The sequence below is a fragment of the Psammomys obesus genome, unplaced genomic scaffold (assembly GCF_907164565.1).
Source record: "Psammomys obesus unplaced genomic scaffold, mPsaObe1.curated_primary_1811, whole genome shotgun sequence".
Classification (NCBI taxonomy): Eukaryota; Metazoa; Chordata; class Mammalia; order Rodentia; family Muridae; genus Psammomys; species Psammomys obesus.
The window spans coordinates 2,830,057-2,843,480 of record NW_026592368.1 but is presented as its reverse complement, the minus strand read 5'-3'; the positions used below and the strand labels follow the sequence as shown (position 1 = coordinate 2,843,480).

General features: G+C 37.0%; 1 protein-coding gene across 1 annotated transcript in view; it reads right to left on the bottom strand.

The window, feature by feature from the left end:
* Positions 1-2,677: 2,677 nt before the first annotated feature.
* The window catches only part of LOC129681289 (vomeronasal type-2 receptor 116-like), a 39,908-nt gene continuing 29,161 nt past the window's right edge, over positions 2,678-13,424 (bottom strand). The window contains 2 exon segments of the mRNA XM_055613186.1: positions 2,678-3,576; positions 8,932-9,055. Of these exon segments, the coding sequence (XP_055469161.1) occupies positions 2,678-3,576; positions 8,932-9,055 (1,023 nt within the window).

Here is a 13,424-nt window from a genome sequence, read left to right as displayed (position 1 = left end):
TAGACAGGTCTCCATTGGAGAGTGAAGGATGTATGGCTGGGTTGGTGTGTACTTTTCTCTTCCAGTGGCACGCAGTATATGTTCAAATTCCAATATCATGAACAGTGGTCCATAGGGAGTGAAGGTTCTACATAGGCGCCAGCTGGGATTCTCTGTGTCCAGTGACTTGTGGAGTTGTTGTTCTCAGCAATAGAATGTTGCCATAGGTTGGGGAGAGCCCAAGAGGGTGGACACAAGTTAGATGGTCCCAGGCCCTGCTTTGATCTAGCACAGAGTCCTCCAGAGTTCTGACCCCACAGGATTCTAGGAGGAGGTCAGCTCTTGAGTCACTCCTTGCTCTGTTCTTATTAAATTGAAATAAATACATAGTACTAAATTAAGTACAGCATCTATGTAAAGCTCATTATTAAGTGACACATGCTTGCCACGAAAGGGCACCAAGTCCCTTGACAGATGACTCTGTGGTTGGTGGGGATGGAACCAGGCACCTCGGGAAGAGAGAAGGATTCTCTGCTTCACAGAGCCCCCTGGCTGTTGGGATGACAGGCGTGAGACACTGAGTTTTGTTTCTTTATTTTTTAAAATGCATTCATTCATTCATTCATTCATTCATTCATTCTACAGCATTATGCCTGTGCACTATAAAAGGGCACCAGATCTCATTATAGATGGTTGTGAGCCACCACGTGGTTGCTGGGAATTGAACTCAGGACCTTTGGAAGAGCAGCCAGCTCTGTTAACCTTTGAGCCATCTTTCCAGCCTCGGCTTTTTTTTAATCTTTAAAACAGATTTATTATCTCTGTGAATGCATTTTTGCCTTCCAGAGACCAGCCCTGCTTTGACTGGGAGAGTCGAAATGACTAAAAAAAAAGGGGGCAGAGACCCCAGAATCTCTTCTCCAGGGACCAAGGACCAGCTGGACTATGTCAGATCAAAAGAATTCAAAGGGCACATTTTTCCTTCACACAAATGAGACTTCCAGCATCCAGGCCTGTTTACTTCCGGAAGCAGATAGGTGGGCCGATGACATCAGGAATCCTGAATCCCTGGAAGCTCTGGATCCTGAAGACAGCCAGTGGTGAAGGATGGGGACATTTACATGACACCGGGAACCAGGGGAAACTCTGTGTGCAGTGTGGCGACTGGAAAGGGCTTTGCAGGATATTTCTGTGTCCCCTGTATGTTTTCAGGGTTGATTGTTTGGTGTTGAATAACTAACTGATTTTATGCTCTTTCCTGGAAAGAATTTTTTTCTCACACTCTCAGCTTTTATTAGTTCCCTGCAGATTTTTGCATAGGATTAAAGACAACGGTTTCTTCCTGAACCACTTTTGCATGCCTATTGGCGTTTTCCATTTTTCACCTCATGTTTGTGCAGGTATATTGGTAAGCATTTTTTTTCTTTTTTTTAATATTGGTTTGTCTTATGAGTGTAGCTTCTGGTATTATTAGGAGACACTCTACCAGAATATACTTTGATCCTCTGCCTTATATAATTTTTCATCATCTGTTCTGCATGATCTCTGAGCCTTAGATCTGGGAATTGTTTTGTAGATTTATCAGGTGTGAGTGTTTTCCAGAATTCTGCCTTGTGATTGGTTGTGTTTTTCAGTCATGATTGCTTTTGCAAAGAAAAGCTTCTTCTGACAGTGGTGAACTATATTTATCTGTGTGCATTATTGAAAATATTTAGGTTGTAACATGTAACATATTCATGCATGGACTTACATGTATTATAGGGATTTTATGTAGATAATTCACAGTATGATTGCTTAAAACCCTTTCACAAATATTTACTGTTATTTGTTCCACTTCCTTCTTCATATTTATCCACCTTGATAATTAGGGTACTTTTCCCACATTATCCCAATCAGATCAATTGTACCTGCCATTATATTGCTTGCCCAACATTTTTTCTTGTTTCTACAGTTATTCCATGGTGATACTCACATCTGAAACTTTGGATCTAGATGCCCCAGTGTAAAGAATGAGAGATATTTGTCTTCTGGATATGGGTTACCTAAATTATAATTTCTTACTTACAACTATTTATATGTATGATATTTATCATGTTAAACATATTTATGATTTTCCATTTCCTACCTATTGTGAACACAATAGCAATAAAGGTGACTGAGCAAGTATTTCTAGAGTGGGATGCTGAGTCATTTTTACGTTTGTCTAGGAAAGAAGAGCAGGGCCAGGTAGTAGATTTATTATTTTTTTTCCTTTTAGAAAATTCTCTACTCTGATTTTTGGAATGGCTCAACTGTTTAAAAAACCCTCCCCCTTTCCAGAGATCTATTTTCATGCCTGTTCTATAAAAGAATCTCAAAAACCACCCAAAGCCCTGATATACTCCCAAAAATAACAAATAAAACAAATATTTAGTTCATGTACTGTTTATCTAAATTACTATCATGTAATTACATTTTGAATATGTATATTGTCCACAAATTAATAAGTAACATGAATATCTTACTAAAATTGTTTCAGCAGCAGCTTCTATTCTGAAACAGAATGTCTGTGATTGTGAGACAAAGTGAGGAGCTCTTATTTTTGTTTAAATATACATTTCAGAAAAAGGTTACTTAAAAGTACGTAAATAATTTAATTTTAGTATACTAATGGGTTTTATTAGAAAACTAATACATCAAAAGGATCAATTTTTATTTGCTATTTTTTGTTTTTAATACATCTCAAAGAGTTCTTATCAGGTCTTAAGAGAATAATGTAGCATTTAGGGAAAAAGATGCATCCCAGAAGTCCTGCACTGGAGGCCAAAGTGGAGAAGATTTCCACAGCAACCATGGCTTTGCCCTTGGTGCTCTGGTAGACAGGGATGAAGATAACCCAGACACTGCAGAACACCAGCATGCTGAATGTCAGGAACTTGGCCTCATTGAATGTGTCAGACAGGTTCCTCACCAGGAAAGCCATAGTGAAGCTCCCTAGGGCCAGGGTCCCTAAGTAGGCCAGCACACAGTAGAAAGCAGTAGCTGAGCCCTTGTTGCATAAAATGATGACTTGAGCATTTTCAGAGTGTGCATCTGTGTCAATATGGGGAGGTGAGGTTCCCAGCCAGACTCCACAGAGAATAAGTTGGATCACAACACAGATGGGAATGACAGCATTATAGACACCTGAGACAAAGAATGTTCTCATTGTTATCCCTGGTTTCATGACTCTAAAGGCCAGAATTACAGTTACAGTTTTTGCCAAAATGGTGGAAATAGCCAAGGTGAACACAAGTGCAAATGTTATTTGTTGAAGTATGCAGGGGGTTGTGTTTGGGTGGCCAATGAAGAAAAAAGAGCAGAGGAAACAGAGGATGATGGAGATGAGCAGGATGTAGCTGAGAGTCCGGTTATTGGCCTTAACTATGGCGGATTCTTGGTGTTTAAGAAAGATTCCCAAAACTGCAGTTGTGCTGACAGAGAAGCACAGAGCTGTGCAGGCCAGAGCCATGCCAAGAGGATCTTCAAAGGACAAGAAGGTCAATCTCTTGGGCAGGTAATTGTTTCTCTCAGGGTTTGGGTACTCTTGACTTGGGCAAGGGATGCACACCTGCTGATCTGAGGGGAGGAAGTGAATCAACATTTCAGCATTTACAATTATTTAGTCACTGCACATTTAATTCATGAGAGTGCTTTCCATTGATGTGTGTAGCCAGGCATATTCTGCTTTCTGATAATGCCAAGGAAGGAACTCTTTATAACTCCCATTTTTACTCTTTATCTTCTTTAATTAACAATAAGCTTTCTGCTGAAGAATTTACCAATTTCTCTAGGGCAGTGAAATATATATTACTCATATTAAGATGCAGTAACACTGTCAAGCAATCCTTCAAATGCTTTTTTAAATAATGTGAGTTTCTAAGTATGTATACAAAGAATTTTGATCACTTCCGTGTATAAAATATTCTTCAGTGATTCCATCTTTATGGGTTCTTTTCATTTTTCTTGTTACTCACATTTTCAGTGGATAGTTGTTACCCCACTTCTATATAATTTTTCTAAGGTAACGTGGGAATAAGTTAGATATGATCTCCATGGACTATAGAGGAATTCCAGTTTGGCAGTAAATATACAACACTTGCATCGACAAACAGCAGCTATCTGCTCAGATCAACCAGTATCTATCTCAGCTGTGGAAGTTGCAAATAAATTTCTATAGTGTTTGACATCCTTTGACTCAGGACAGGAATCATTGTTAATTCCAGAATAATCCTGGGAATTGTTCTAATTTTCAATCTTGTTCTTTCAGCAATATTCTGAAGACTAAAAAATGACCTACATGTCATATAATAGTACCATAAGTTTATAAAATATTAAATCAGAAGGGAGAATGACACAGCCATATTCACTGAAATTGTCGAGAGTCAGGAATCCAGCACAGTTGCTTGATACAATTCCAGATTGTTACAATCGCTCTTATTCTATATCTAACTTTTTTTCTATGTGTTACATTACAGGGCACTTTCTGAACTATGATTCAATTTCTGTTTTTTTTTTTTTTCTATAGAAAAGTAATGTTTGAGTCTTAACTTAACATTATCTGTCCACTGTTTGGAAATCTTCTACAAGGCTTGCAGATCATTAAGCACAGACAAGCAGATAGAGAGATGAGGCCATTATTTCAGGAGTTTTCTTGGGGTATATGCTCCTAAACAGTATATTGGTGCAGGGTAAACAAAGACAATATGCAAACCCTGAGAGGCCAAGAGATTTGTGTAAATCTCTTGTTTCTTTTATTATAGGCTGATAACTTCCTGTAAATGTTGTTTAAAGAGATGAGGCAACTGAGCATACATTCGTGATGAAATAAAACTCAGTAAATAAGATAAATTGACTACAATAGACTTTTTCTACTTTATAGCATAGATGATAATACATATAGTGAAGGGAATTATTTATTAGTATTTTCTATTCATGAAAGACAAGTTCATGTATTTTCTGTGTCTCTGGACTGCAATCATTCTGCAAACACTGCCAGGCTAGAAGCAGGCTGTCATTAGTAAATGTCATTAGTAAAAAAAAATCTCCTTTTTTTTAAGGAGATATCCTTTAGATTCCTTAAAGTAGAGTTATAGAGCTAATTATAATAATGTTTGTTCCTTTTGTATTTTTTAAATTGTAACTGAACTTGTAACCCTTGATATGTAATTGAAAAAACTCAGACACCCACTCTGAATCACTTGTGTAATCATTAGTCTGTGCTTGTACTGTGAAACTTGAATAAATAAAGAAGCACCTTGTTGATAGTAACTATGCACCACAGCCTGGGCATGCATTCTAGAGAGTCAGAACCACAGAAAGTCCTACATTTTAGAAGTCTGCTGTGAGAGTTCCCTGACCACTGCACCTGACTCATTCCCTACCCTCTCTGACACTTCATCTGCTCTGTGGAGCACCTGTATACAAAGACACTCTGACCCTCTTTTCCATGATAAGGACAGCCCCTCAGAAAGGCTCCTGGTACAGGCTCACAGAGAATGAACTGCCAATCTGGCCTCTCTGCACATGTGTAACGATTGTGCAGCTTGGTCCTCATGTGGGGCTTCTAACAACACATTTGTAACAGTTGTACAGCTTGGTCTTTATGGGCAACACTTAACAGCAAGACTAAAGCTGTCTCTGACTCTTTTGCTTGCCATTGGATCCCTTTCCTATAATTAAACTGCCTTGCGTAGCATCAATAGCAGTTTTGCATAATCTTATTGCAACTTTATATTCCAAGTCTATTTGATGTCCAAGGAAGGCTTCCTTTTTTTCTGAAATGGAAAGGAAGAGGGCACATGCATTGGGAGGTGAGGTGGGAGGGAGGAACTGTGAGGAGAGGTGTGAGCAGATGCTGCAATAGTACATGAACACAATAATATATTTAAAAGAAATAATAAGATTATAATAGAAATCAATGAAATAGAAGCCAAGAAAACAATACATAGAATTAACCAAAGGAAGAGCTGAATCCTTCTAAATATAAACAAAATTAACAGACTCTTTAATCAAGTAAATCAAAGAAAGAAATAAACAATTAGCAGAATCAAATTAACAATAAAACTAAAAAAATCACAAATGACAGAGAAAAACATTACTACAGAAACCAAAAAAATCAGAATATTCCAAAGAAAAATTAAAAAATACTATATTCCAGTAAGCTTAAAAATTTACATGAGATGGATAAGCTTTAGATTTGCCCAAGCAACAATGATTCAAACAGGAATTCAGAAATAATTCAACTACATAAATACATCCAGACCCATGAGAAATTTCAAAAGGTCACAAAAGCCTCTGACCAAAAAACAAAGGAAGGATGACAGATTAAAAAATGGAGAATCCAAGATGGTTTGGACCCGTGTGCACTGTATCTGAGAGGCAGAGGTTCAGAGACTCTGAGACCAGTGAGTGGACAGGAGGCTAGAGCCAAAGCATCAACTTAGGTGCTTCCAGTTCTGGATGGGACATCCAGAAAGTGGAATTGATCTGATCCAAGTCCCCACTGGTCATCTCCCAGGTCCAGAATCAAATGGACCTAATAGATGTCTACAGACCTTTTCACCCCATGTAAACTTCTCCAAAATTGACCATATAGTTGGGCACAAAGCAAGTATCCATGGATACAAGAATACTAAAATAATTTCTTGTATCCATTTACACCACCATGTTTTAAACCTGGATCTCAACAATGATAGAAATAGCAAAACACATATATACACATAGAACCCGAATAACTCTCTACTCAATGAGAAGTGTCAGTGAAGAAGTAAAGTAATCAAAGATTTCCTAGAATTCAATGAAAACAAAGGCACAACATGCCCAAACTTATGGGGCACAATGAAAGCAGTGCTTACAAGAAAGTTGATAGCACTCTTGCCTTCATAAGGAAATTTGACACATCTCATACAAGCAATATTACGACACATCTGAAAGACCTAGAACAAAAATAACAAAAAAAAATATAGACACACCCAAGAGGAGTAGACGGCTGGAAATAATCAAACTCAGTGCTGAAATCAATATACTAAAACCAAAATGATCCTAAGAGCCAATAAAACCATTTTTTTATTTCTTTGAGAAAATCAACAGCATATATAAGCCCTGAATCAAAGTAACAAAAGGCAGAAAGACAGTACTGAAATGAAGAAAGTAGAAAATGAAAAAGGGGGCATAAGGACAGACACCAAGGAAATCAAAAAGAATCTTTAAGTGGTTCTTCAAAAACCTATACTTTACAAAAACTTAATATAGAATGGACAATTTTCTCAATAGATTCCACTAACCAAAGTGAAATCAAGATCAACTAAATAAATTAAATAAGCCTATCTCCCCTAAGTAGAAATAATCATTAAAAGTACTCTTCCTAAAAAGCCCTGAGCCAGATGGTTTCAGTGAAGAATTCTACCAGACCTTCAAAGAAGTGCTATCTAAATCCAGTATTCTTCAAACCATTCCACAAAATAGAAACAGAAGGAACATTACCAACCTCATTCTATTAGACCACCATCACCTTGATACCTAAACTGCAGAAAGAGCCAACAAAGAAAGAGAACTTCAAATCAATTTCCCTTATGAACATTGATGCAAAAATACTCACTAAAATACTCGCAAACAGAATCCAAGAACACATTAAAGGTATCATCTGCTACCACTAAATAGGCATCATTCCAGGCATATATTGATGGTTCAATCTATGGAAATCCACCATGAAATGCATCATACAAACACACTGAAAGAAAAACAAAACAAAACAACCCATGATCATCTCCTTAGATGCCTAACAAGTATTTGACAAAATTCAACACCCATTCATGTTTAAAGTCTTGGAGATATCAGGAATACAAGGCACATACCTAAACATAGTAGGGACACTATACAGCAACATCAAACTAAATGGAGAGAAACATAAACCAATCCCACTGAAATCCAGGACAAGGCAAGGATGCCCATTCTCTCCATATCTCTTCAACATAGTTTTTGAAGTCATATAGCACACTGCAAGAAATTTATCCCATGGTAGCATTAGATTGTAGAATATAAAGAATTTTTATTTAATCTTTCAACATTTTATTGTTTTAAATAAAAGATAAAAAGTCCTGTTTCTTATAAAATTGCCTAAGGGTTGGCTTTTTTCAGTTTAATAAATAATAACAGATTCTCATTATTATAATAATGCTTCTTCCTTCTGACTTTTTATTTTTTATGAAAATTTTCATTTTTAAAATAACATATTTGCCTCGCTATATCTCTTTTTATTCTTCTTTCCGGACCTTCTCCTAGATCCATGTTCCATGTTATATTTATTGTCTCTCAAATTCATGGACTCTTTCTCATTAAATGTTGTATTTGTGTCTTTGTGTGTGTGTGTTTCTATTCATAAATACTACTTGCTCATTCTATGGGATGTTACATGTATATGTTATCACATGGTTGACCACAGGCAGCCATACTTTCACTTATGATGATTGGCTTTTTCTGCTATTGTTGATACTTGAAATGTCATCTATAATTGTTTTAATTGCAGTTCCATTTCTTGTGCATTGAGGAAAAAAATTACACATCTACTTTTCCTGGAGTTACTTTCAGGCACCAATCATTACATTTGTTTATTACAGAAATATAAATTGATCTTGGATAACTGGATATCTCACATTCAATGTGGAGCCTATAGCATGGATCACTGTAAGAGTTAAGATGGCCATTCTATGCACCAAAAGGAAGAATTTTTAAGTAGGTTGATTTTGACACAATAGGAAGAGAACTGCCACTCAAACCTTCACACATTGTGAGGAATCAGCAGTGGTTACTAATGGATTCAGGAATGAGTGAAAGAGCCATAAGGAAGAGTACTACCTTATGACACCACAGTCACTTCTTAGCTTTCCTGTTCTACATTCCCAAACAGTTTGAGGAAAGATATTATTTTTATACCTGTCTGGTTGGAAATGTGCTGCTCTGGACAAAATACACAAGAAAAACAACAGACAGGTCTTTCTTCTTGTAGAACTTTCCAGAATCCTGGACCACAGCTTTGTGTACATACAGATTGTGGAGTCTGAGGGCAATACAGAAAAACTGGTAGTAATATTTTACATTAATTTAAAATACTTTAGGCTAAATAGCTTAAATGCATACATCCTATGTAAAATCTATGCATTTATGAGGAACTCAGGGATTTTAATATGGGAGTGTAGAATGGAGTAATTTAGCACATTTCCCAATGCTAAATGTTCAACATCCCTTTATGGTGTCTAAGTTATGACTCACTTCTTCCTAGCCTTTGTGAAATGTGTACAATATCCATATATTCTCTCCTGTGAGGCAGCAAGCCAGAACTCATTTTTCATATAAATTATGGAACAGTTGGATTGTCAGACAGAAACCCACTCACTCCTGCCTCATCTATTTCTACCTTTACATTTCTAGTCCTGTAGTAATACCCACACACTCTCCTTCAGCTGCAAAAGGAAGTTCAATTTTCTCATGAAAGATGGTTTGGTCTTTGGTGAAATATGATCTATTACTGTGACTTTTACCCTTGACTCCCAATGCTAGGAATAGTTCTATGCCTTCTTTTCAAACATTAGTGACATTGTTACATACGATTTTTTCCAGTTGCACTTTAATTAATCACATTAAGTACTAAACTTCTAACACAACTTTAGTTTGTTATATGTTAGAAATTGTGTAGGAGAGGAACTATTTCTGTCTATTCTTAGACCTCTTTTCTGCCTTGATTTGGATTCAGTTTTTGTCTCATAAATATGAATATATTAACAGGAATATGTTTCTGGATAACTGGTTCAGAAGTTAAGAGTGCACACTGTCAGTTCCTGACACATATTTCTGGCAGCTTATATACATTGATTACAGAAATGGGTTGTATCTAAATCCATAGTTTATTGTTCATGCTAGTTCACAAACTTGGAAAATTATTGATATGCTTTAGTATAAATTGTGTGCATGGAAGGATGCTTGAGCATGATCATGCATGTATAATACAAAATATGTGATTATATACATAGGTTTGTATGCAAGTGCGTGTACACACAGAAAAAACCACACACTTACACACCTATATATATAACCAAGAACATTCATTCATTCACTGTAGCATGAATGAACACACACTGAAATTCAATTCATATAAATTTATGTATAGGAAGTAATTCTTTTTATGTATATTTGTATGTGCATATATAGATATACATAATTATGAAATGCTGGTTTATTTCTGAATTAAAGTAATCAAATAGGAGTGAAGAGTTGATTTAGTGTTTAACATGCTTGTCACATGAACATGAATACCTGGACTTTATCATGCAGAAGGGATGGAAATTATAGTTGATTGAAGAAAATATACCTGTAATAGGAATTTTGTGTTCATAAAGACAGTAAGAAAGTCAAAGAAATTCTGTCTACTGAATACTGTAAAATCAATAACCAAAGGTTTCAGAGAGAGAGAGCCTGATAAAAATATAAGGGTGAGCAACAGAGGAAGATAACCAGTGTTGGGTGTGGACCTAACAAGTATATGTGCTCAGTCACACACAAACTCACAATAACAATAGAGCTAAGAACATAGAATATATAAATCATTTTAAATTTTCAAAGAGACATCACACAATCAGGGAGACAAGGCACATACATAAACATAATAAAGGCAATGTACAGCAAGCCAATAGCCATCATCAAGTTAAATGTTCAGAAACTTCAAACGTTCCCACTAAAATCAGTGACAAGGCTGCAAATCTCACCATATCTCAATACAGTGCTTGAATTTCTACCTAGAGCAATTAAACAAGTGAAGGAAATCAAAGGGATATAAACTGGAAGATAAGAACGTGAACTACCACTATTTACAGATGATAAGTGACCCCCAAGATTCTAACACAGAACTCCTCCAGTGGCTAAAAAATTTCAGTGAAGTGTCTGGATACAAAATTAACTAAAAAAATTCAAAAAAATTCAGTTGCTTCTGTACACAAGCAACAATAGGGCTGAGAAATAAATTAAGGAAACAACACACTTTACAATAGCCACAAATACTACAAAATATCTTGGTGTAACTCCAACAAAGAATTTGAAAGACCTGTATGACAAGAACTTCAAGTATTTGAACAAAAGAAACTGAAGATTTTTCAAAGATGGAAAGATCTCCCATTATTGTGGATCAGTAGAATTTAGATACTAAAAACAGCAGTCCTGCTGAAAGCTATCTACAGATTCAGTGCAATTCCCATTAAATTTCAACACAATTCTTTACCAACCTGGAAAGTGCAACAATTAATTTCATATGGAAAAATAAAAGACCCAGATTATCCAAAACAATTCTGTACAATAAAAGAAGTTCTGGCAGTATGATCATCCCTGATTTCAAGCTATACTACAGAGCAATAGTAACAAAAATTGTATGATTTTGGCATAGAAACAGACAGATTGGTCCTTGGAGACAAACTGATGGTCTACCTGGATGCCTGCATGTAGAAAATGCAAACAGAACCTTATGTATGACCCTGCACAAAATCCAGGATGACTTTGACATAGACTTTGACATAAAACCAGAGACTCTAAATCTATTAGAAGACAAAATGGTAAAAAAATCTGGAACTCATGAGCATAGGAGACAATAGAACAACAACAGCACAGGCTCTGAGATCAACAATTAATAAAAGGGATCTCATAAAACTGAAAAGCTTCTGTAAGTCAAAGGACACTGTTGATAGAACAAAACGACAGCCTACAGATTGAGAAAAGATCTTCATTAACCCTACATCACATAGAGGGCTAATATCCAAAATATACAAAGAACTGAAAACAAACATGAACAAATCAAATAATCCAGTTAAAACATGTTGAGAATTCACAACAGGAATCTGAAATGGCTGAGAAGCACTTAAATGCTCAGTGTCCGTAGCCATCAGAGAAATGCGAATCAAAATGACTTTAGGATTCCATCTTAATCCAGTTAGAATGGCTAAGATCAGAAACTGAAGTGACAAGACATGCCAGAGAGGCTATAAAGGGGAACACTCCTCTGTTACTAATGGAAGCAGAAACTTGTACAACCTCTCTGGAAATCAAGCTGGCACTTTCTCAGAAAGTTTGGAATAGTTCTACCTCAAAACCCTGATATACCACTCTTGGGCAAATAGCCAAAAGATGATTCACCATTCAACAAGGAAATTTGTTCAACTATGTTCATTGAAGCTATGTTTTTAATAGCCAGAAACTGGAAACAACAGTTATGTCCCTCAAGCAAAGAAAGGGTAAAGAAATTGTACTATATTTACACAATGGAACAGTACTCAGCTATTAAAAATAAGGAAATCATGAAATTTGCCAGCAAATGTATGGAACTAGAAAAGATCATCCTGAGTGAGGTAACCCAGAAGCAGAAAGACACACATGGTATATACTCGCTTATAAGCAGATATTAGACCTAAAGTACATGATAAATATACTACAATCCATTGACCCAAAGGAGCTAAGTAAAAAGGAGGGTCCAAGGGAGGGTGCCAAAATGTCACTCAGAAGGGGAAATAGATTACACAGCAGAAGTGGGTGAAGAGGGGGAACTGGACAGGAGACTTAATTTGGAGGGAAACATGGGTGGGGATCAGATGTGGAGACAATGGAGGTGGAAGGTTCTAGGGCTGGGAACAAGAAGGGAACACAAAGGGAGTCATCGCTTTGTCAAGATGGAGGCCAGTGACAGTGTATGCTCCTGGAAGGATATGGGTGTGCCTCTAGCTGAGACCCCTAACAGGGAGGAAAACCTGAAGCCTGAACTGACCACCTCCTAGCCAGGCAGCACTAGTGAAGTGAAGGGAAAACAACCCATTAACAAAAACCTTGATCCAAAAATTACCCTTCCTACAAGTGGGAATAAAGAGGGAACAATGATTGAGGGTAAGTCCAACCAGTAATTGGCCCATCCTGAGACCCACTGCACAGTAGAGAGCCTTACAGGATAGTTGTCTGGGAGGCTCCACCTGGAGGGAACAGGAACAAGAACAACAGATGACTAACTCAGACCCATGGGAGCTTACAGAGACTGACACATTAACTAAGGAGCATGTATATGTGGACCTAGTTCCTCTGCACATATACAGACAATGAGTAGTTTGGGCTTCATGTGGGTCACCTGGCAAGTGGAGCTGGGAGGGAGGGTTCTAACCTGGACTTTATTGCCTGCTTTTAGAGCACTTCCCCCTGGCAGGGCTGCCTTTCCTGGCCTCAGTGGATGATGGTATACTAAGTCTTGATGTGACTTTATGTGTTGGAGAGAGTTGATATGGTAGGAGGGGAGATCCTTTATTCTTGGGGGAAATCAGAAAAGAGGGAGAGGGAGAAGCTAGGAGTTGAGGAGGGTGGGACCACCTGTGGGATGTAAAGAAAATAAACTGAAATATATATATATA